This window comes from Myotis davidii, unplaced genomic scaffold, assembly GCF_000327345.1.
Source record: "Myotis davidii unplaced genomic scaffold, ASM32734v1 scaffold937, whole genome shotgun sequence".
Lineage (NCBI taxonomy): Eukaryota > Metazoa > Chordata > Mammalia > Chiroptera > Vespertilionidae > Myotis > Myotis davidii.
Genome location: NW_006288252.1, coordinates 1,513,090 through 1,536,220, shown reverse-complemented (window position 1 = coordinate 1,536,220; position 23,131 = coordinate 1,513,090). Strand labels below are relative to the sequence as shown.

The window sequence follows — 23,131 nt, the reverse complement described above, 5'->3', positions numbered from 1 at the left end:
ATGTGAACACATTTTGATGCAACGGATTTAACCAACAGACAAAGGTGAGTGCTGGGCTGTGTCTAATGTACACACAGAGACAACAGCTCTGAGTTCGCCTGGCCAAAGGGGAGCTCAGGGTCTGTTTGTAGAGCCTTCTGGTGGTTTCTGTTTCCTTGCTGAGGCTATCCTCCCTGGGAAGCCTGGGGCCCATGCTCAGCTCCAGCTCAGTGGGTCTTCTCCAGGCCCTGCCCCCCCTCCCCCCGCCAGCCCTGCCTCCCATTTGCTCTCCCGTGGCCCCTCCCCCCAGCTGGCCCATCACCCCATGTGGGGTGGGAGAGGGCAGCTGGCTGGACCCCACCGGTGCATGAATTCGTGCACCAGGCCTCTAGTGATGTTATAAAGATCCAAATGGCCCTTGGCAGAAAAAGGGTTCCCCACACCTGCTCTGCAGTGTGCTGTGTTGTCAGCATTTTCTGGATATTTTGTGTTTCCGTGTCCCATCATGTCTACAAAATTCCCCCGTGTCTCCTCTGTGAGGAAAGAGGGAAGGCAGTGGAAGACAGTTGCCCTGGTGTGGGCTGATGTAAGTGCTCGGAGCACGTTTCAGGCCAGCTTGGCTGAGCTACCGTGTTAGGTAGGTTTGACCTATGATATTCTGAATTCAGGATGGATTTGTTGGGACATAATTGCATCATAAATTGAGGGACATCTATGCATAGTTTTTATTCCATTTGTATGAGGAAAAAGTGTGTGTATTTCTGAGCGTTTGTGTGTATGTTTGCATTTTTAATTGTGATAAAAATTGTATAAAATTTGTCATTAAGTACGTTCCATTGTACAGCCGTCACCTGCATTCTCTCCAGAACATTTTTTATGCGGAGCCAAAACCCTGTCCCATTAAACAGCAGGCCCCCCCCCTCCCCAGCCCGTGGCACCCGCTCTTCTTTTTGTCTTTTATGAATTTGCTGTTGGGACGGGGTATAAGTGGAGTCCGATAGGATTTGCCCTTCCAGGACTGGCATATTTCACTTAGCAAGTTGTCCTCAAGGTCCATTCATGTGTGGCAGGTGTCAGAATCCTCTTCCATTGAAGGCTGGATAATGCCCTTTGAACGGGTGGTCCACACTTTGTTGGCCCACGCATCGACCCACGGACACCGGGGCGCGCCTGCCTCTGGCTGTTGTGTGAGTGATGCTGTGACGTGGGGTGCAGTGTCTGTTTTGATGTCCCGGGGAAAGGTGACACTCTGAACCCTGGGGGATGAGGCTGGGCAGAGTGACGGCGGTACCTAGACTTACTTCATGTCCTCCGTGTTTTCGTTTTTCACAATAAGCGTTAGGTCTTGCTCATAATTGGTAAGTTGCGAAATCACTAATTTCATGTCTTTGGTTTGTGCTGTAAGAACGCGGCAGCCCCTTTACCCCGGATTTCTGCCCGTGTTGTGAGAGCGTGCAGGCTGCGACTGAAGGAGGTCCCCTCCAAAGAGCTGTTCAAGGAATGTGTCAGGTAAGGGGCTGTGCCCACCCTGCCCATCACTGTGGCTCGCCCTGAGACGGGCCTGCTGGAGGCTTCTGGGCATGAGACCGCTCTTACAGAGCGCTGCGAGATGAAATGCGCTTCCACGAGGAGGAGTCGTCAGTACACTTGCATAGGGACCCACGGAGGCAGCCACATCGGAGGGCCAGGGCGGTAGCAGCACTCCGCCAGCTCCTGGCCCTCTGCTCAGCCTTCCAAAATGCTGGTGTCGGGGATGAAAAGATTTCCATAAAATGTTTTGGTTTTTTAATGATTTTAGAGAGAGAGGAAGGGAAATAGAGAGAAACATCAATATGAGAGAGACACACCGATTGGCTGCCTCCTGTACGCCCCCGACCAGGGCCAGGATCGAACGTGCAATCCAGGTACCTGCCCTTGACTGGGAATCGAGCCCAAGGTCCTTCTGCTTCACAGACTGACACTAACCACTGGAAACGCGGCCAGGACTGTGCAGTTTCAAATGTCATAATGGTTTGAAATGCGTGCGGTAGCCTTGTTTCCCAGGCTAGAGCTGAGCAGCGGTTCACTGTTTTGAGGTAGGCGTGTGAGGAAGTGAAATTGAGAAGGATGGTAGGTTAGGTTGATGGTAGCCATTGATTAAACAGACTCTGAAATACACAAATATAATACAGGTGAGGGAAAGTGGGCTTCCGGCGGTGAGTGTGCGAAACAGTTTAGTCCTGTATTATTTACTAATTATTGTATTATTTTCCATACGGACAGCTGTAAGCCTGCTTTTGCCTCTCCCTGTAGAACAAGCTCTGTCTGTGCTGTGCTTCTCATGGAAATTCTTAAATGCCTTGATAAAGACGATGTAGCTGACAGCGGCATCGAGTCCTTTAACCGGTTCAGAAAGGTTTGCACTTGAGCTACCCACCTGCCCCAGCGCCCGGGAGCAGCCTGTCCACGAGGAAGTGAGGAGCAGGCCCGGGTTTAGTTCTCAGATTGAACGTCGCGGCCGGTTCAGACCTTTCCTCTCAGGACCTGGTCTGCTCTTAAAACACGTGGAGGACCCGGAGAGCTTTTGTTCCTGTGGGTCGTGCTTCTTAAAAATAGACACGAGCGTCCCGCTCTCAGAGCTGCGGCGTTGTCACACTGCAGCCTCTGGAGAGCCTCTGGGAGAATGGGGCTCAGAATACGTGAGGCTTTAGTGTCACTGTAAATGCAGCTTTGCTGCCGAGCTCCCCGGAGAGGCCTCAGCCTGTGGGGACCTCAGCACTGTGTTCCCTGCAGCAACGGCGCGTGCTTGCAGCCCGCTCAGCAGGACAGGGAGAGATGCTTCCCCAAGTGAGCATTTTATTCCTTCTAAAATAGAGTTAGAGATGAAGCCTCAGTGGCCAGGCCAAGTGCATAAAATTTGAGAAAGTGTGTCGCGTAAAATAATTGCTTCATTTCCAGTGTTAAAACGACAGGTGTGTCACATATTAACATGTTCTGCCTTGTGACTATTACCAATTAGACATTCCTCCATTTTGTTTACAAAATGTTTAAATTCCCTCCTGAAATATACATGCCAGTGTGTGCACACACACTTTGAATATGTTTTAAACTAGTGTCTTTTTACTGATTGTTTTTATAAAGCATTTCTCTGATGTCCATATACAGAAAAAGAACCTCTGACTTTGGAGGGTAAATTGATTTCATTTCTTTTGAATCTTCCCTTCCTGTTTTCACTGATAGCATTGGAGCCTGTTGTGCTCCTGTAATTTCGCATTCAGTATTGAGCAGTGTGTGTGTGATAGACTTTCCCATGCCCCGGGCTTGCTGTTGCACTAACACAGCTGTTTCCGTGTTGTAAGGAAGCAGGTATAACTGCACGCCATCTTCTTCTAGAGTTGTCCATCGCTATTTAAGTGGAAAGCCATTTGAAGAATACCAAGAGAGCCCATATTTTTCTCGATTTTTACAGTGGAAATGGCTGGAAAGGTATGTTCTCACTTAAGATTCAGGGAAAACAATGGTAACTTCTCATACTCACCCTGACTAATGTATACTTTTCCATCTGTCAAAGTACTCTTGGAAATCTTGGCCTTCACGTGGTATTTCTGTACAGAGATTATTAATGTGTGTTACTAGTTTCTTCTCATTCAGTTGACTCTGTTCTGTCTTTTTAAATGGTTGTCAGCCCTCTTGGTGCAGTAGTTAGAAGAATAAAGCATGTCCTAGGGTCACAGACATACAGTGCTGTGGGTCTCAGGCTGTGCGGCCTCCTGCAGCTGTGCGGCGTATTGCAGCTGTGCGGCCTCCTGCAGCTGTGCGGCTCCTGCAGCTGTGCGGCCTCCTGCAGCTGTGCGGCGTATTGCAGCTGTGCGGCCTCCTGCAGCTGTGCGGCTCCTGCAGCTGTGCGGCCTCCTGCAGCTGTGCGGCGTATTGCAGCTGTGCGGCCTCCTGCAGCTGTGCGGCTCCTGCAGCTGTGCGGCCTCCTACAGCTGTGTGACCTCAGGCAAGTGACTTAGCCTTTGTGAGCTTCAGGTCCTGGTTCTGTAAGTCGAGGTGCGCATGACCCACGCCACTAGATGCCCCGGTCGCCTGAGAAATGTGTGTGAAGTCCTAGTCTCGTGTACAGAGTAAGTGCTCACAAAGTATTAGCTGCCACTAGTATTGTTATTACAATTGTTATTATTTTTACTTTTACTCCTCACCCGAGGAGTGAGGATATTCTTTCCATTGATTTCCAGAGAGATTGGAAGTGAGGGGGTAAGGGAGGAGAGAGAGAGAAACATCGACCTGAGAGAGATACATTGATTGGTTGCCTCCTGAACACACCCCAACCAGGGCCGGGGATGAAACCTGTAACCCAGGTACGTGCCCTTGACTGGGAATCGAACTCTTGACACTTCAGTGTTTGGGCCAACAGTCTAACCATTGAGCGACATCGGCCAGGGCTGCAGTTATTATTGACTAGAGGCCTGGTGCACAGATTCGTGCACATTGAAAGGAACTTAGAAGGTGGCCAGTGGGGAGGGACTGGGCGAGATGGACCGGACACGCCCTGGAGCCAACCTCCCATGATCCCTCCCGGCCAGCTGCACCTGGGGCGGTGCCGGGGCTCAAAGGGCGTCTGCGGAGTGAGTGGGGTCCCTCCGGCAGGTGGTGTCCCTGGGCCTGGCTTGCGGGGTTTGGGCAGAAACCGGCAGTCCGACATCCCACAAGGGGTCCCAGAGTGCGAGAGGGTACTCTGCAAAGTTGCTGCCGCTCGGCAGCTCCTGCGTTGTCTGCCCCCTGGTGGTCAGTGCATGTCATACCTACCGGCTGGGTCCGCTGGTCGGCCAGTTGCTTGGCCAGTTGCTTGGCCTTTTATATATATATACAGTCCTTGGGTTACGTCGAACTCGACATATGTCGTTTGGTGGTTACGTCACCATCGCCCCTTTATAAAAAAGTTCCGTGATTTTGACGTATGTACATGTGTGCTTTATGTTTTATTATTTATTTACCACAGTGAAGGGCAGGGATTGTTATCTTCCTTTAAATTTTGTTTTTGGTTTCCCTTCATTACTGCTGTGTCTGTGCTCCACGGGAGTGACATAAGGTGTTTATGTAGGTGGGTTCCGACTTAGGGCGAAAATCGCGTTACGTCGCCGTAGGAGCGGCTCTCCGATGTCACCCGAGGACATACTGTGTATAGATTGACCACTTTTCCAGTTCTAGTTCAGACATGTTTTTCGAGATGTCTGGTTTTCCAAAGGATAGCGCGCTGTAAACCCGTCCTCTTTCCTCAGCAGCTTTCTGACGGGCCTGCGGGGGTCCTGAGAAAACATAATACTTCACATGTGGGCGAGTTGCAAACTTGTCTTTCCTGAGTAAAGATAACGACCATTCTGCATCTGTCATCAGTGTTTTCAATGAAAAATGTTCCGTGTGCTTGTTGCTGAGTGCAGCTGAGAGCTGTCCCCCGGGAGGGCCACCGTCCCCAAGCACAGGCACCCTGTCCTCCCCTAGACCAGTAGGGTTCCGTAAGTAAGTCTGGGACAAGAGCTAGGTGGGCTTTTCTGCTTTAAAGTAACAATGTGATGTGAGACCTAAAACTTCTTTTTTATTACTTAGGCAGCCAGTAACAAAGAAAACATTTAGACATTACAGAGTTCTAGGAAAAGGCGGATTCGGAGAGGTAAGTGTTATGTGGCCAATGTGCGTCATGCTATACAGCAGGTATTTGAGACACTTGCTTCAGGTAACGCACCCACTGAAGTTGCACATGTGCTTCCATAACATGTATCCGGGGAATAAGCATGAGCATTAAGATTGAGCTTTGAGCCCTGGCCGTGTTGTTCAGTGGATAGGGCGTCGGCCTGCGGACTCAAGGGTCCCAGGTTCAGTTCCGGTCAAGGGCATGTACCTTGGTTGTGGGCACATCCCCTGTGGAGAGTGTGCAGGAGGCAGCTGATCGATGTTTCTCTCTCATCGATGTTCCTAACTCTCTATCCCTCTCCCTTCCTCTCTGTAAAAAAATCAATAAAATACATATTTTTTTAAAAAAAGATTGAACTTTGAGCAAAAGGTACGTTAGTAAAAGCTTTTAAAAAAATTTGGAAGTGCCCAGCCAGTGTGGCTCAGTGGTTGAGTGTCAACCATGATCCAGGAGATCATGGTTTGATTCCAGGTCAGGGCACTTTTATATGTTTGAAAATGTTCATAATATAAAATTAAGTAATATGTAAATATGACTTTAAAACTAACTATAATAAATGTATGAAAGTCTATGACTTCTGTAAAATATATTTTCTAATATTCTTGAACTTTCTAAAAAATCAAGAATCTAGTTTCTAAAACTTTTGCTTTTGTACAAAAAAGGAGGGAGACATGTTAAAGAGTTGCACCACGATCACACATGAACCAGTCCCGTCTCCCGCTGTCCTGGGTGTTAGAGCACGTGTTTCCCGTGATTGCCCCAGCGCCTGCCGTAGAAAAGGAAGCCGAGGGGAGGCAGGGGCGGCTCAGACACTCCCAGCTGTGGCCATGGCAGTGGCCGTGGCTCGGCCAGTTCTGCTGCTGCGCTGACAGGCTGATCACAGAAGACGGTTTTCCCCGTGGCCTGGGAACCCCAGCTCCGATCCACCTCTCCTTTTCTCTTTGCCACTAGGTTTATGCCTGTCAAGTGAGAGCCACAGGGAAAATGTACGCCTGTAAAAAGATGCTAAAGAAAAGAATTAAAAGGAGGAACGGCGAAGCCATGGCCCTGAATGAGAAAAGACTCCTGGAAAAAGTGCAAAGTAGATTTGTAGTAAGTACCTCCTCTCGCCTCCCGGGGGCCTCAGAGAGAGCCCGGTGGATCTGCAGGAGTCCCTCCTCTCGTCCTCACTGAGGACCCGTGGGAACCAGCATTTCCCTTAACGACCTGCCTCTAAGCCCCCTCCTTCCAGCCGTGGGAATTTCTTGGTGTAGTGCGTGTGCGGTTGCCATCTTGTGCTGTTAACAGGCATAGGTGTCGGGAACGGCTTTGCTTTAGTAACAGCCCTCTCTTTTCTTACTCAATTCCTACCCGGACACAGACGTACGACAGTGGAGAGCCTGCTTGGAACTGGGGTTTGTAACAGATCCGCTGCTTCCACCAGGCCTGGTCTGGCGGTGACGTCCACTGCAAGCTTGGCCGGCCAGGTGTCCCCCGTTCCCCTGGCAGCCAGCTTCCGGCTGGAGACCTGCTCTAGCGCCTCCTCTCTGGGCCTCAGGCCATCCCGTCTCTCCCTTTCTCTGCTACCTGCACCTTTACTGCGTGGCCCTCAGTGAGCACCCCTTGTATGGTGCCTCTCCGTCCACCTTCTCTGTGGTCGGTGAGCTCAGGACCCGCTCCAGGCCCGGGCTGAGCAGTGAGTGGTGTGGTTTCATCTCCAACCTGGTATCTCATCACCTGATCGTGTATTTCCTGCAGCATCTACTGCAGTATGAGGGTCTGGTTGAAGGAAGAGAGTGACAGGTAGTTTGTAAAATGATTTGTAGTGTTAGAGTCACTTCCTCCAAGTCATTGATTTCTCAGTGTGAGGTCAGCTGCTTTGTGCTGGGGGGCAGCGTTCCCAGCAGTGGGTGGCCATCGTGTAAATTTAATAGCAAGACTTTATGTGTCTGCCATGACAGTCTGACGCATGTCACCTGAAAATCTTTAATAAAATGGGCTCATTTTGGCCCTGACCCGTTTGGCTCAGTGGATAGAGCGTCAGTCTGCGGACTGAAGGGTCCTGGGTTCAATTCCGGTCAAGGGCATGTACCTTAGTTGTGGGCACATCCCCAGTAGGGGGTGTGTAGGAGGCAGCTGATGGATGTTTCTCTCACCGATGTTTCTAACTCTCTATCCCTCTCCCTTCCTCTCTGTAAAAAAATCAATAAAATATATATTTTTAAAAATGGGCTCATTTTGGAGCTGCTTTACACATATAACTACCTTGAAACATAAAAATCCACGCTCTAACGTAATGAAAGGGACATAAGAAGTAGTTGCGGTTTATTCTATTTAAATGAAATGTTTTTGTTTCTGCCTTCTTGGCTGCTCCCAAGGAACCTAGAAATATTCTCCCTTCCTCTGGGATCTGTTCCCTGCGAACAGCAGTGCGGGTCCTGCCCAGCTACGTCACACCCGTTCCCCCCCCCCGCCCCGCCCCCGCCCACAGCACGATTGTGCGGTAGATAGTCCGAGACTTTCCGAGTCACTGATTGGGAAGTTAGTCAATTTATTAAATGTGCCACTAGCTACATTAGAAAATGAAAAATTTTAAATTGACACCATCTATGATGGCATCAAGGAACATCGAGAGCTAGGCAAAAATTGAAAATGTGCGAGACTTCTCCACTGAGACCTATAAGATGCGAGTACAAGAAGTTCCAGGAGCCCTGGCCGGGCAGCTCGGTTGGCGTGTTTTCCCGGGATGTCGGTGTAGTTCGATCCCCAGTTAGGGCACGTGCAGCAAGCAGCAGCAAGTGCATGAACAAGTGGAACAGCAAACCGGTGTTCTCTTTCTCTTGCTAAAAAATCAATTTAAAAAGTTTCAACATGGTGTTGAGAGAATACTTAGAAAAGAAAATGACAAGAGCTAACGAGGGGGGCTTACCGGTCGGAAGACGGGTGCTGTGAAGATGTCAGTTTCCCCCCAAATTGATGCCGAGATTAAATGAAGTGCAGTCCAGTCATGGCCCTAGCAGGTGTGTGTGTGTGTGAATTGACATACAGACCAATAGAAAACCAGGCAAAATAGGTTTCCTAAGTCTACGCAAAAGCATGAGAAGTAGCCCCGTGTGTGCACAGTCAGAGCCATGCAGGTTAACACCACCCGCGCTGGGTGACAGCAGTGTTGGAAGGATGTGCAGCAGCGAGACCTCCGTGCACTGCTGGGGGCGGGGTGAGGGTGAGGGTGAGGGAGCCTGGGATGGTGATCCAGTGTCTCGGTGAAGTGGTGCCACCCACCCACCCACGTGGGCGTGGCAAGTTCTCTCCCTTCAGTTGGGAACTGGCCCCGGGTCCTCAGCAAGAAAGGCCCCGAAGCCCCTGTGGGGGCGCAGCCCCGGAGGCAGAGTGGGTGCCCGCCCCCCGCAGGCCTCCCTGAGTGCTGTCGGCCCGGGGGAGGGCCGGGCTGAGCAGGTGTCTTGTGTTTGCGGTGCTGCCGTCTCCAGGTGAGCTTGTGCTACACGTACGAAACCAGAGACGCCCTGTGCTTGGTGCTCACCATTATGAACGGAGGGGACTTGAAGTTCCACATCTACAACCTGGGCGGCCCCGGCATCGACGAGCAGAGAGCGGTGTTCTACGCGGCAGAGCTGTGCTGCGGCCTGGAGGACCTGCATATTTTAAGAATCATGCCGAAACCTGTTTGGCTCAGTGGATAGAGCGTCGGCCCCTCTCCGTCTTCCCTGATCCCTAGTGGCCGTTCTCGCTGGTTCGGCTGGTCAGATGTGGGCAGTGCCCCTCTGTCGCGTCAGAACCTGTTTCCGACTCTGAGACAGTGAGCCTGCTGCTGAGGGCTTGGACTCGGTTCCAGCAAATGGCACACAATTCAGTGTCTTAAAATCACAGTTACTGGCTCTTTTTACCTCTCAGAATTTAGTAAGAAAACGAAATTAATAGCCTTAGTTCAGTGTCTTAGTCTGAGGGAAAGCAGCCCCCGTCCTGTAGCTGCTGGAGGCCCTGCCAGCCTCACCCTTTCTCCTAAAGTCCCAGGGTCTGGGTGTCCCTCGCTCTCACCCCGCCCGTTGGCCACAAGTCCCTCCTGGGTATTTGCCTGCTCCTTCGATTTCCCAGTCACTGCTTGCCTCGTACTTTCCCGCGGGCGGGCGGGCGGCGGGCGCTCACTCTCACCGTTGTCGGTGCAGAGACCGCGGGGCTGTTTCTGCGGCTGCTGATGGGTCGCAGTGTCAGCTTCCAAATAACTGCTCTTTGTTGTCACTTCTTCCTTTGCAGAGACTTAAAGCCCGAGAACATTCTCCTTGACGACCGCGGTGAGTGAACCTCCCTCTGGAGCACAGACCTCGTTGAGAGGGACTTGGGGGCAGAGAGTCAGTGCAGAAGCCTGCGTGCCCTCCACTCAGACATCAGGCAGACGCAGCAGAGCGAGCCGGGGACGCCTCTGCAAGTGCATGGGTGGCCTTGTCACCCCTGGGCCCAGGCGAGCAGCAGGCCGAGGTTCACTCACAGTGAGGGCATTCTGCTCTTGCTCTTGACCCACACCTTGCTGTATTCCTGAGACGGGGGTTTCCACGCCCTTCTGACCATGGGCGCGCTGCTCACGGTGTTGCCCTCCTTACGGGGCATGTGTCCCAGGGCAGCCGTGCACATGGCCGCGTGGGCTCTTCCACGGCAGGGGAGCCTGTGATGGTGTTAGGAGCGGCCCTTGGGGCTGGGTCTTGGTCAGCAGCTTTCCGCTGTCGGCTTAACGGTCAGTGTCTCCCTGTCATACCTGGGACTCGGCGACGGCCTTCTGCTTCTGCTGCTCCTGGGCACGCACTTGTTGGATTCCTCTGCGAGAAAGAACTTGGCCTCGTCAGCATTTGTTTACCTCTTTGCTCAGGAAAACCCGGTGAAACACTGGGCTCTGCGCCCCTTGTTTTCACAAGACGACCAGGAGGTGTTCGCTTCCTGTTTTGCTGTCGTTATGAACTGGCGGGTTGTAATGCTTTGCTAGGTTTCCGTCCACTGGAGTCATTGTTCGCTTTGGTCAGCTTGTCCCGCATGGCCAGCAGGTGCCCCGTAGATTTGAACATCGCCCTTTGTTTCCTCTGTGATCCTGTTCCAGGGTCCCCTGTGTGTGTCCTGAGAGCTGAGTCCACCGTCTCCCCAGGGCCCGTCCTCTGTGTGGAGAGCGGCCTCGCGAGACCCACGTGGGCGCCGCGGTCCCATTGCTGTGCGGTTCATTCTTCCTAGGCCTTCGGAGTTGGCAGAGGAAATGTGCCCTTTCTCTTTTTTTTAAAGAAAACCTTCATCACGGGTTCATATTGACATTCCCTTCTTCTTCCCTTTGCATTTTTCTCTGATGCGGAGAACATTAGGGTCTGATGACTGACATCTTATGCTGTTTTCCTCACTTTGCTTTTTTAATGTGTAGCAGAGGTCACTCTCCCACACTCAGGAGATCTCCTGGCCCCTTGTCACCGGGAGGGCCTGGCTGCCCCAGTCTCTGCTGTTCCACTGTGCACAGCGTGCAGCCTGGGCACATGGCACTGCCTGTGGTTCTAGTGCAGCCCTGGGGTAGAGCCATAGGAGTGGGGTGCTAGGCTGAAGGCCAGGTCACGTGCAGTTCTGCTATATCCCTCCATCGGGGGTTGTGCTGGTTGTTTTGTTTGTTTGTTTTTAAACAGAGGCAGGGAGAAGGGGAGAGAGAGAGAGAGAGAGAGAGAGAGAGAAGCATCAGCCACCTGCTTCCTACACACCCCCTGCTGGGGATGGAGCCCGCAACCCGGCATATGCCCTGAGTGGGAATCAACCCAGGGACCCTTTATTGCCTGGGACAGAGCTCAGCCAACTGAGCCCCACGGGCAAGGCTGTTGTGCTGTTTGTATCTGCCTGTGTCCCCACACACCGCCCACAGACCGTGTCTCAAACTTGCAGTTTTTCCAGTAGGTTTACTGTTCATTTCTCCTTTTAAAAGTAAAATGAGACAGGGGAACTTGAAATTTTGCAACATGCGTGTACTCTCCTTAGACATAAACTATATAAAACTGCATTGCTGAGGGAATCTTCTCTGTGAAGGAGGAAACCCAGACGCGCTAACATGTGGCAGAGCTGGGACTCAAACCCAGGCCTCGGGGCTCCAGAATCTGCCCTGATCCCGGCACCCTCCTGCTTCCTGGGTAGGCTCGCGCCCAGGGCATGATGGGATTTGTGATGCAGTGCAGCCTCAGTCCCAGGTCCCTGTTCCTGTCCCGAGTGCTGTGTAGGCTGGTCGGGAACGATTCAGTGCCTGGGAGAGCTTGTCCGCAGGTGTCGATGGTCAAATGGCTTCCCGACCCCGAGCCAGGCAGAAGCCTAATGTCCTGCTGTGAGCGGAGCTGAACGCTCTGGGTGGTACTTGAGCAGATGTGGACAGGTCACTGTCACTTAGATCTCAGTCTGAGAGCGTGGGCCGCTGCAGCTCCCGCCATGCGCTGTAGGCGGCTCTCCCCAGGCTGTAGGGAGTGGAAGCGTCAGCACGCCCCCCGTGATTTGTGTCATGTATTTGAACACACGCAGGACATGTCCGGATTTCAGATCTTGGTTTAGCCATGGAGGTCCCAGAAGGGGAGACAATTCGAGGAAGAGTTGGAACAGTCGGCTACATGGGTACGTAGAGGACCCCTTCAGCGAGCCTTGCCCTTTCTGTCTAGGTGCCCGGGTTCTCAGGACACAGAGACATTCTACCTGAGGCACAGGTGGCGTTGGAAGTTGTGCCGGCGGCGTGGGAGTGTGAGGAGTCCTCCTGTCCACTCCTGTCCTAGGTGGGACTGAGGCCCGTAGACGCCTTGGGCTCCGTGAAGGCAGGGTCGGGACCAGGCAGCCCATCGCACTCTGCCGCTGCCACGCCGGGTGCACGCGGCCTCGCAGACCCCTGGTGGAACTGTGTCCCCTGGCCATGCCGAAGTCTGGGTGCGCGGGCCTGCCTTGGTCAGCTCCAGAGCAGTGACCTCACTGTCCAGCCGGGCGCCAGCCTGACCCCGAGGGGCTGCCGAGGGCCCCTGCAGAGCCTGCAGCGACTCCCACAGCCTGCTGCTCTGCTGTCACCTGCCGCGGGGACCCGATGAGATGAGGGACAGTCCAGTGAGCAAGGCCCAGCTCAGGAGGCCGCCGAGGGCCTTCGTGTTCCCGAGGCGAATGCCAGGGGCTTCCTCCCGAGTCAGGCAGGAGGGAACCTTCCGGATGCCGCCCAGGAGGAATGGCGTGATGGTCCCCTTTTTTTCCCCAACTCTTACATACTTAATTCCCGTTTATTTAAAGTTCCATCAGTCTGTGTACACTATTTATATTAAAAACACAGGAAACTGGGGCTCCTAGCAAAAATACACATTTCCATTTTGGAGATTGTTCCTATACTGAGCAGAGCTGTATTCTCAGCACTAGAGCTGGAAGTGGGGGCGGGCAGGGGTGGGGAGGCGGAGGTCCGGCACAGCGCCTTTCCCTCCCAGTGCTGGCCCAAGGGAGCCCCCTCGGCCAAGGGACCCCGGGGCGGTGGCTGTGTTTGGAGGGAGCACCCTTGCCAGTGGTTCCTCTGTGGGGACTTGTTGCCCGCTCTGTGATGTAGTTTCCAGTGACAGCTGGACTGAAACATACTTCATGCACCTGAAGCCCGCCGACCCGACGTGTACATCCCTGGTCTCAGCCGTCACAGCACTGTGCGCCCAGCACCACGGTCTCATTCTGGAACAGGAACCCCCGTGCCCACCCACAGCGGCTCTGCCCCTCCCAGCCCAGGCTGCAGCCACGCAGCTGCTCTCCGTGCCCGGCACTTGGCCAGTCTGCCCGCTTCATAGAGATAGTCACACGCTAGTCAGCCTTTTGCTCTGGCTCTCTTGCTTAACATGTTTCTAGGTTCATGCATGTTGAGACAAATGTTGTATTTATAGTGTGTTATTTGGAATTAGTTACCAGAAAATTTAAAATTTAATTAGCATTTCCTGTGTTTGTTACCTAGCTCCTGAAGTTATCAATAACGAAGCCTACACCTATAGCCCTGACTGGTGGGGGCTTGGCTGTCTGCTCTATGAGATGATTCAGGGGCACTCTCCGTTCAGAAAATTCAAAGAGAAAGCCAAGCGGGAGGAGGTGGAGCGGCGCGTGAAGGAGGACACGGAGCTGTACTCCCAGCGGTTCTCGGAGGACGCCGAGTCCATCTGCAGGATGGTGGGTCGGCTCGGGCTCGGGCGTGAGTTTCTCCCTCCCGCGGCCATGGCAGCCCCGCGTTGTCCGTGTCCAGTGAGCAAGGCCCTGGCTCAGGGGGCCGCCGAGGGCCTTCGTGTTCCTGAGGCGAATGCCAGGGACTTCCTCCCCAGTCAGGCAGGAGGGAACCTTCCGGATGCCGCCCGGGAGGAACGGCGTGATGGTCCCTGCTGCCCGGCCCACACTGAGGGGTGAAAGGCGCTCCGTCCTCCCTGAAGCCAGTGCTCACATGTTCTGCGTCCATTTCTTCACTCCTTCCCGTTTGCATCTCCCGTGGGACTGTCCTAGGCACTGGGGATCCTGAGTGAGGAAAGCAGACAAGGACCCGTCCCCAGGGCTCATTCTGCTGCCGGAGCGGGGATGGGCAGGAGGGGTGTGGACTGTCACTCACACGGGGAGGCACAGGTGTCCACTGACGGGGAAGCCGTCACAGGGCTCCAGGGGAGGGACGTGCCGGGGAGAGGCTGTGAGGAGGACGGAGGGGCCAGCCAGCCTTAGCAGAAGTTCGGGGACGGGGGAGGGGGGCGGCGGGAGCAGCTCAGACCTGGCTGCACCCGGTGGAGCAGGCAGGAGAGGCGGAGCGCGGGAGAGATGGTGCCGGGCCGGGCCGTGGATGCGCACTGGGAGCTCATGCACGTTCTGTGCCTCTGGTCTCAGAGGTCATCGGCCGCTCGGGGGTGGGAGGGAGCTGAGGAGGCCCGGTGTGCAGAGGAGAGGAGATGAAGGGAGGGGAGGCGATCCTGCAGCATCAGAGGGCCATGTGGGTTGAAATGAAGGGAGAGTTTGAGGCCCCCGTTGTGGGTCAGGCTGCCGTTATGAGCCACAGCCTGCGGAGTCGCGGTGCCTCCTGGCCAGTTAGGTGAGAAAGACGGGCACACACGGGGGAGGCTGCTTGCGGGGCAGCAGAGGAGGGCTTGCTGGTCATGTAGAGTCGGGGTGTGACCCAGGGGAGTGGCTGGAGGGACGGGGGGCAGGTTCCTGGGGATGTTGGAAACTCCAGCAGGCGCTGTCACTGAAGTGCGTCAGTAACTCGGGAGTGGACGGTGCTGGCAGTAGCCATGTCAGCTTCCTTCTCCGTGTGTTTCCGTGGATGGCGGCTGTGCTCCTGCCTGTCACGGGCACTGGGCTCAGGGCCTTTCTTCCAGCTCCTTTGCTTGGAGCTGACAGTTTAGTCAGGAGCTGTCCAAGCTGCTGTTCCGTGCAGCTCACAAATACTGCCTGAGTGCTTGCTCCCTCGGGTGGCTGCAGGGATGTGAGAAGGCACGTTGGAAATGGACCTGCCCCGAGGCCTCACAGGCTCCCGGCAGCTGAAACACGGAAAAATGACTATAGTGAAGGGCAGGTTAAAAAAGAAAGAAAGAAAGAAAGAAAAGCAGGTAAGCTCGAGCCAGAATGCTCTCTGGCCTCTGCCTGGAAACTGGGTTTGTTTTCAGAGAAGCGGTAGGTGCTGGCTGTGAGTCTGGAGGGGCCAGGGGCCCAGTGCTGCTTAGGCCTCGGGGCTCGGTGTCTGTCAGGCTCCTCATCCCGCTGCCAGTGCAAGAGCAGCAGAGCCGCTCACCCCGTGCCGCTCAGGCAGTTCAGGCAGCCAGGGCTGGGGCGGGCTGCACTCCTGGCCTGGCCCGGGAGTATTTTCAAGCTCCAGGTCTTTCCTGTGTTGCTTGGCGCCCAGCCAAACCTTTTTGGTTGGTTGTAACTGGAGGAAGTTCTTCCGAGCTGTGACAGTTACAGATGTGTGAGTAAGAACGCCGTCAGTTGTAAGCGTGTGTGACTTCTGGAGCCAGGCTGGCGAAGTGTTCGCTGAGACCCCGCGGCCGCCTCAGTGAGCAGATCAGGAGTGAGTGGTCTCTACGTGTAGGCGTGACTTAGCTGTAAGTAGTTGCTCAGAAGTGCTGAACGGTTTCTATTTCTTTTAAAGATTTCGCTCATTTTTCATGGTAAAAATTTATTTTCTTAGGGATTTATTCGCCAACTCTTTATTTATTGACAGCTCAAAGGAAAACTTCAGTTTAACTCCGTTTGAAGCACCGCATGTTTAATTAGTCAAGTCTGAATGAATGAAGTTGGGTGGACACTGAAATCGAGGCCTCTGTTTCGAAGCGGGTGCTCTTTGCCTCTTCCTTGGGGATGGTTGTGGAGCTGTTCTGCGTTCTTTTGACCCCGGAGCTTTTGACTCCATTTCTGCTTCTTCCAGTTACTCACCAAGGACCCCAAGCAGCGCCTGGGCTGCCAGGGTGATGGAGCCGCTGGTGTGCGAAAGCACCCCCTGTTCAAGAACATTAACTTCAAGAGGCTGGAAGTACACATGTTGGAGCCCCCGTTCTGCCCAGACGTGAGTACCGTGTGGCCTAGTAGCAGGGGTCCCAGAAAAGGCAGGCCTCACCCCAGTAGCTCCAGGTCACCTGTTGCAGCCAGTGGATGTGACTTCCACTCAGGTCCCCTAGGATCTGGTTCCTCCTCCCTCCCCACCCCCCATAGTCCTAGGCCTGTCCTCACAGGCCTTCTCAGCAGCGCTCTGGCTTCGGGCTTGGGGCCTGGTGTCCGCCGTGGGCCATCGGAGCTGAGCCCGGCCACAGCTGTCCTCAGACCTTCCCCGCAGTATCCCCTTCTGATGTCAGTGCCGGCCAGCGTGTGTCTCAGAGGTCCTGGCTGCACATTGAGGGCCTGGAGTGGTCGCCTCAGTGTGTGTGGGGGAGACACTGATCCAGGCTCAGGCACGTGTCAGTGCCGGTGGGAACACAGGCATAGACGGATTGGACAATGGTCTGTGGCCGGGTGTGAGGCGGTCCTGCAGGGTGTGATGGCCGTGAGGTGTCTAGCCGCAGAGTTCGGGACTCGGTTATATCCATATATCTTACACGAGTGGCTTCTTCCCGGGAACTGGTTCCAATTGCATGTTGATGACACGCTGTAGTGTGGGCACAGGGAGAACAACAGCCGGCTCCCCTGAGGGAGCTCGCTCCAGGCTGCGCAGATCAGCGGTGAGTCAGTTACAGCAGGAGCAGAACCCCAGGCAGAGACTTCCGATGGACCACTGGGCCCTAGAGCCTTCCCACCAGGCCTGGGCCGCCTGGGGCCTGTGCAGGGAGGCCGGCCAACAGTCTTCTCTGAGGAGGGAGAGATGATGGGGTGCGGTGCTAAGATGCGTAGGCCAGAGGTCTGGGCGGTTCTGGGAGTTCCCTTGGCTTTAGCCAGAGGACCTGCGGGGGCTAGGTGACAGCAGAGTCTGATTGTCACGTGTCAGGCGCTTGCACTTGAGTGGGGATCAGTACAGGTTCTGGGCCTGGGCCTGGGCCCGGTTCCACCAGCCTCCCCCTGGACTGTCTCCCCTGTGGTGGCAGCTGCTTTCGGAGAAGTTCCTACCTGGCTTCGGGAACAGGACCCCCTGGTCATCACTCTGGGGTGTGCGTGCTTGGAGCTGCAGGGCGCCCCGCCTTAGCTGGGCCAGGCCGCTGCTGCGCTCTCTTCCTCACTCCCAGCCAGGCAGGCGGCCGCACTGAGACGCCCCGCCTGCTCCTGGCCGCTGGCTCCTGAGGACAGAGTCTGGCCCCTGGCCCTGAGGAGGGTGTGCAGACCAGCCTCCCTCGGCTGGGACCTGAGATGAGCGCTGACGGGCCCGCCGTTACTCACGTAGACTAGGCGGGTGTCGCTGTGAAGGAAGCTGAGTGTGAGGCGGGCGTGAGGATCAGGGCCATGTCCCCACGAGAGCACCTGACCACTCTCTTTGCCCTGGCCCGCCTGTAACCCATTGTCCACTGCAGAAAAGGGAGGCGTGGGTCTCAGGTGTGTGGGCAAGAGGCCTGGCCGGACAGTGTCCACAGGTTAATGACAGTGTCCAGGGAGGGTCAGAACGCTTCAGATGAGAGGCCCGGCGGAACCAGGCCCGAGGAAGTGTGCAGGCCTTGACCTCGTGTGCGGTGTCCGTCGTGGTTAAGGACACCCAGTGGCCCAGTGGCCTCACGGCCGGTGCCTCCTTGTTCTCCGTGCGCAGCCGCGTGCGGTGTATTGTAAGGACATCATGGACATCGAGCAGTTCTCCATGGTGAGAGGCATCTACCTGGACGCCGCCGACACCGCCTTCTACAGCCAGTTTGTCACGGGCTCTGTCTCCATCCCCTGGCAGAATGAGGTACTGCTTGTCAGCGTGCGCCGCTACCCAAGTGAGGGTGACGGATGAAAATGACAAGGACGTGTGTGTATGTGTGTGTGACGGTATCTTCTTAGCTGTTACATACACACACCTGTGTGAGGGTGTTGAGAGGTACAATTATCCACGGCAGCTGTCCCTGGTCCCTTCACAGGTGGCAGGCAGAAGGTGGCCATTGGGTCCGATGGGGGCTTCCGGCCCTAAGTCCCACTTCCTAAGCAGGGCTGGCTGGCACCAGGGGGAGGGAGGCCAAGGGACCCAAGACGAGGCCAGGAGGCAGGGCCAGCAGAAATGGAGGGCAGGGCTGGCGAGGGCCCCGGGGGCTGGCTGACCCGGGGCTGCCCGCTGCTCTGTCCTGCCCTTCTGCGGATGCAGATGATCGAGTCGGAATGTTTCAAGGACATCAACGAGAGTGAAAATGAGGAAACTCGGGACTTGCATCAGGGAGACAAAACCTGCCAGCCGAAGCCAGCCCCCAAGCGAAGGAGAGGCTTCTTCCACAGACTCCTCAGCAGTTGGGTGAGGGCCCAGGCCTTGTCCCTGCGGTTTGGGGCTTTGTAATGTGATATGTTCAGAAAATACTTCACCGCGGTAAAACTAGCTTTTCGTTTCCGATGCCTCCTACGTCAGGCATGCGCACAGGCGAGGAGCCCGCCCTGGTGCCCCTGAGCCCAGCCAGGAAGCCCCGCGCGCTCTTTGCTGTGCGTGTGGACTCTGCTCTGACCCAAAGGGAGGACGGCCGGACGCAGGCGCCCTCTGCCCGTGGCAGCACTGTCCGCTGGGCTCGGCCATGAGTCTCACAGAGCAAACCTCACAGGCGCCTATCGCCCCCCTCTCTACGTTACTGGTTCCCATTTGCCCGCGTTCACGGGGCAGCTGCTGCTTTTGAACATGGGAGTGGTTTGCAGAGGTTTTCTTTCGCAGCATAAAGTGAGCATTTTTTCCAAGTGAAGTTCTCTCCTCGGACTAGTGGGTGATCCTGCTTGTCCCGTCCCCTCTCGCGGGCTTCACTCAGAGCTGTCCACTAGCACTCGATGAAAACTCGCTGTCGGGGGAGCAAGTCTCCGAGGGCATTGACCATGACCGCGCTCCCTCTGAGAACTGGGGGGCCCAGCTCCTCCGGGCACTCTCCTAGAGCCTGCTCAGTGCGGCTGCCCTGTGAAAACCTCACTACGCCCCATGGGGAACCGCAGCTGAGGGGGTGCTGTGCAGGGTGAAGCCGCGCCTGCTGGTTCCCTGGAGCGCGCAGGGGTGGGTGATAGGAGCGCTTGTGCGACGGAGCGCGGAGAGCCACCCAGCGGGCTGTGGGCTCTGAGAACACTGCACGTCATGAAATAGAGAACGTGTGAGCGTTTGGCCTGCCTTCCAGTTCGCGCCCCAAGGTTTGCCCACTGTCCCTTCCCTCGGGGGAAGTTAAGCCAGCTCCCATCAGAAAGGGACTGACTGGCCGTGTGTTGCAGGGCTGCATGAGTTAACCCTGGAGCCGTGAGGAGGAGCTGCCCGCGGGACTGTGCTGCTTGCGCAGAGCCAACCCCACGCCCAGGAGCCGGCTCAGTGTTCGTCCTCTCTGTGAATTGCAATAAACAGGTCTGACACATCTTAAAACGTGCCCGTGAGTCTGCAGGTTTTTCCACGTTAATAGCTGAATTGTCTTTTCACTGAAGCTGGCTTGAAGAGGTCCGTCAAGGATGGCTGTGACGTCCCACAGCCCCTTGTGGCAGGGCTCAAGCTTCGTGTGCCCATGGAGAGGGAGGGGCGGGGGCCTGGGCACCGCCTGGAGTGTCCTCTCCTCCAGCACTCGCAGGGAGCGGCCGGTCGGGCCTTCCTGGTCCAGGGCACGGCGTGAGAGTCGCCCGTCTGCTTCCACGATGTCACGAGGGTCTGCCTTCCTGAGGTGCACCTCTCCCTGGTGTGCGGGTCTGCGCTGCTTGCCGGACGCTCCGGCCCCTCCTGTGACAGAGGCTGCTCCCAGGACCCTGAGGTCAGGGCTGGGCCGTCGGGGGCGACTCACCAACCCTGGGTTGTGTTAAAGGGTTTCTGTGACAGCGGCCTGTGATTGTGACCGCAGTGCCTCCAAGAATGGGGTCAGGTAACTGAGCCGAAGGTGAAAGACGGGGCCCAGGCGAGGCCAGGGCTCGGGCTGGTTGAAGGGAGAAGGAGCTCATCCCCTGGGATTAGGGAGGACGGTTCCCACGCGGAGCTCTGCACAGACCCCTCAGACTTGGCTGCGCTCTTACTGCGTGAGGGATGGGCCTGGCCTGTGGAGCAGCGAGCTGTGCGGGGTGGGGGGGCCTAGGGCACTTTCAGGAGGGGGGCTGGGGCACACAGTCTTCTGTTTCGTTGGCGGGAGGGGCGTCATGCAGTGTGATGGCATTCAGAATGTGACTCAGGTCTTCTCTGTCGTTACACATCACCTTGAAAGATGTTAAGGGCAGGGACAACGACAGAGCTCCAGAACACCCCATCCCGCAGGCGTCCTGGGTGCAGCTGCTCCAGCACGCACGCTCCAGCTCCCACTCCTGGTACAGGTCTCCCCTCGGGGACAGACACTGTCCAAATGCACCTCGGGAAGAAATCAGTTACAGTGGGAGAGGTGTGCATACGTAGTAACATCAAATAATTTATCACTTTCTTGCTCCCGGCCATCTTGGCAGCTGCTCTTGGTTGGGGGCTGTCCCACACCTGAGGCAGGAAGACGGTGGCTGCAGAGAAGACGAGAAGACGAAAAAGAAGATGTGTTGGAGCCGATGCACTCTAGGCTCCAGCCTGTCCTGGAAAGTGGGAGTCCGTGCTGGGGTACAAGCAGACTCTGAAGGTGAGGCAACAAGGCGAAGCGAAGCTGGTCATCCTGGCCAGCACTGGTCGGGCCTGGAACAGAGCACGAGGCCATGCGGCCAAGCCTGGTGCCCATCACCGCAGTGGCCACACGGCTGAACTGGGCGCCGCGTGCGGAGCATCCTCGCGTGGGTACGCTGGCTAGCCACGACCCAGGTGATTCTGATAGCATTAGAAGCATGCCAGGTCAGGCAGTGGAAAGTAAACCATGCAAAATTGTTCTTTAATAAAACTGGTCAGTTTTATGTAAATGGTCTTGACTCACCAATTAAAGGGGAAGATTGCAGAGTGGGTCACAAGGCAAAACCCAACTGGGCTGTCTCTGAGTCAAATCCAAAAGCGAATGACAGTTCAGGTGTAACCATTGCAAATGCATCCCCGGGAAATACTAGCGTCGGTACTGCAGCCGTCACGTCTGAGTCTCAGACAAGGTAGAATCCAGCCTGCAAGTGGTGAGCCAAGCAGAAGGCGCGTAGTAATGTGGAAGGGGCAGTTCTCAAACAAGGTAAATTGGTCAGAAGTAACAGCCGTAGCCTTCCTGAAGCAGAGCGGAGCAGCTTAAGCCACCTCTCGGTCCCAGATAGAGCAGACGTAGAGCATGGTGAGGTGAACTTGTGAATGTGAGTGTGTAGATACATACGTATAGATAGATACATATACTATATATTGATATGACACGTAGATAACATATTCTTCATTGATAATGCCCATAGGACATGCATGAAAAGTGACCATATATCATAAAGGAAATCCTAATAAAAAATTTGAAAAGAGATACAGTCAAGAGTGTCTGATTCCAAATGTGGTAAACCTGTGACTGAATAATGGACTCGGAAAGCACAGACGCTCTGGCACCTGGAATTTGACAGCCTCTGCTAAAATTCTCTTGGGTCTAAGAAGAGAGATAATCCAAAATTATAGAACTTCTAGAAAATGACCACCACCCCTGCAAGTCTGGGTGTATGGGACACAACTAGAATAGTGCTCAGAGAGCATTTATAGCTCCTAATCACACCAACCAAAGTAAGCACCTGGCCATAAAAGAATTGAACCTCTAACTCCAAGGATAGGAAAAACATTGAGAAAGACAGAGGAAGAAATTAAAGGACAAAAGTTAATGGCTACTGAACAGAAACTGACACAAATAAGTTCTTAAAAACCAACAGATCGATAAAAGCAAAGGGGGGAAAACACGAATGCACTCGGTCCTTGGAGGGATTTTACCTGTTTTCTGTGGGGGGGAACGTTAGGGGCGTCGCAGAGTATTCCTCAGCCTTCCAGGTGTGTCTTTCAGTGTGCTGATGCATCAGAATGAGTGCCCAGTGGGGTGTGGGACATCCTCTGGTCAGCTTCACCTTTCCCTTGGATTTTTCTGGCTCTAATAGGGTTTTTGTTTGTTTGCTCGTTTTTGTTCTTTGTTATTCCCGGACTTCATTGCTCTTGGGTTTGGCTGGCAGTAATGGCACTGACTTAGTCTGTTCTCTCTCCCTGACTAGGGGATCGAAGCTGCCCGTCTCTGGATTTATAGGGGAACTGGGAGGGAATGGGGATTACTGGGCCTGTCATGCCGCAACGGCAGGTTTCAGGTGTGGGGAATGGATTTGCTGGTGAAGAGAACATTTATAGCTTCTAAGCACCTGGAAATAAAAGCCTCATCCCCGCTGTCTCCCCAGGAGAACCTGCATTCCAGAACTTCCAGACAAGCTGGTCCGTCTCTCCTCACACACCCTGATGTGGAACTACAGAGCCAAGACACAGAAAACCATAAGCAGCCGGAGAGGAAAAACCAAACCAAACCATTACACTCAAAGGAGCAACGCCTGACTTCTTCGGAACAAGAATAAGAAATGGAAGAGCCATGTTCAGATCTTTAATTTGCTGACAGGAAGTGTCTGCCAACCTTGAATTCCATACCCAACGAAAAGTCCATTAAGAATGATGGCAAAATGATGACATTTTCAGATAAATGGAAATGGACAGATTTCAGCAATAGAAGATCCACTGTAAGGAATTCTAAAGGGCATTTTCCATGCAAAAAAGGAAATGACCCCAGATGGAAGATGACAGGGGCAGGAAGGAATGACAAGGAATAGAAATGGCACATATGGGAGTCTGTGGAAATAGATGTTGACTGCTCAAAACAGCAGTGACTTTCTGTGCCCTTTGCAGTGTGGGTGTGTTTTTATTTATTTATTTATTTATTTATTTATTTAAATTAAATCTTTATTGTTCAGATTATTACATTTGTTCCTCTTTTTTCCCCCATAACTCCCTCCACCCGGTTCCCACCCCACCCTCTGCCCTTA

General features: G+C 54.4%; 1 protein-coding gene across 1 annotated transcript in view; it reads left to right on the top strand.

Annotated features, from left to right (window-relative positions):
• GRK4 (G protein-coupled receptor kinase 4) overlaps positions 1 to 19,598 on the top strand; it is a gene marked incomplete at its 5' end in the record, with an annotated part of 34,607 nt that extends 15,009 nt beyond the window's left edge. The window contains 12 exons of the mRNA XM_015561567.1: positions 1,385 to 1,488; positions 3,352 to 3,444; positions 5,566 to 5,629; positions 6,602 to 6,742; positions 9,118 to 9,301; positions 9,895 to 9,939; positions 12,167 to 12,256; positions 13,602 to 13,810; positions 16,038 to 16,175; positions 17,835 to 17,972; positions 18,366 to 18,509; positions 19,451 to 19,598. Of these exons, the coding sequence (XP_015417053.1) occupies positions 1,385 to 1,488; positions 3,352 to 3,444; positions 5,566 to 5,629; positions 6,602 to 6,742; positions 9,118 to 9,301; positions 9,895 to 9,939; positions 12,167 to 12,256; positions 13,602 to 13,810; positions 16,038 to 16,175; positions 17,835 to 17,972; positions 18,366 to 18,509; positions 19,451 to 19,465 (1,365 nt within the window). The remainder of the gene's footprint in view (positions 1 to 1,384; positions 1,489 to 3,351; positions 3,445 to 5,565; positions 5,630 to 6,601; positions 6,743 to 9,117; positions 9,302 to 9,894; positions 9,940 to 12,166; positions 12,257 to 13,601; positions 13,811 to 16,037; positions 16,176 to 17,834; positions 17,973 to 18,365; positions 18,510 to 19,450) is intronic.
• Between the last annotated feature and the right edge of the window lie 3,533 nt (positions 19,599 to 23,131).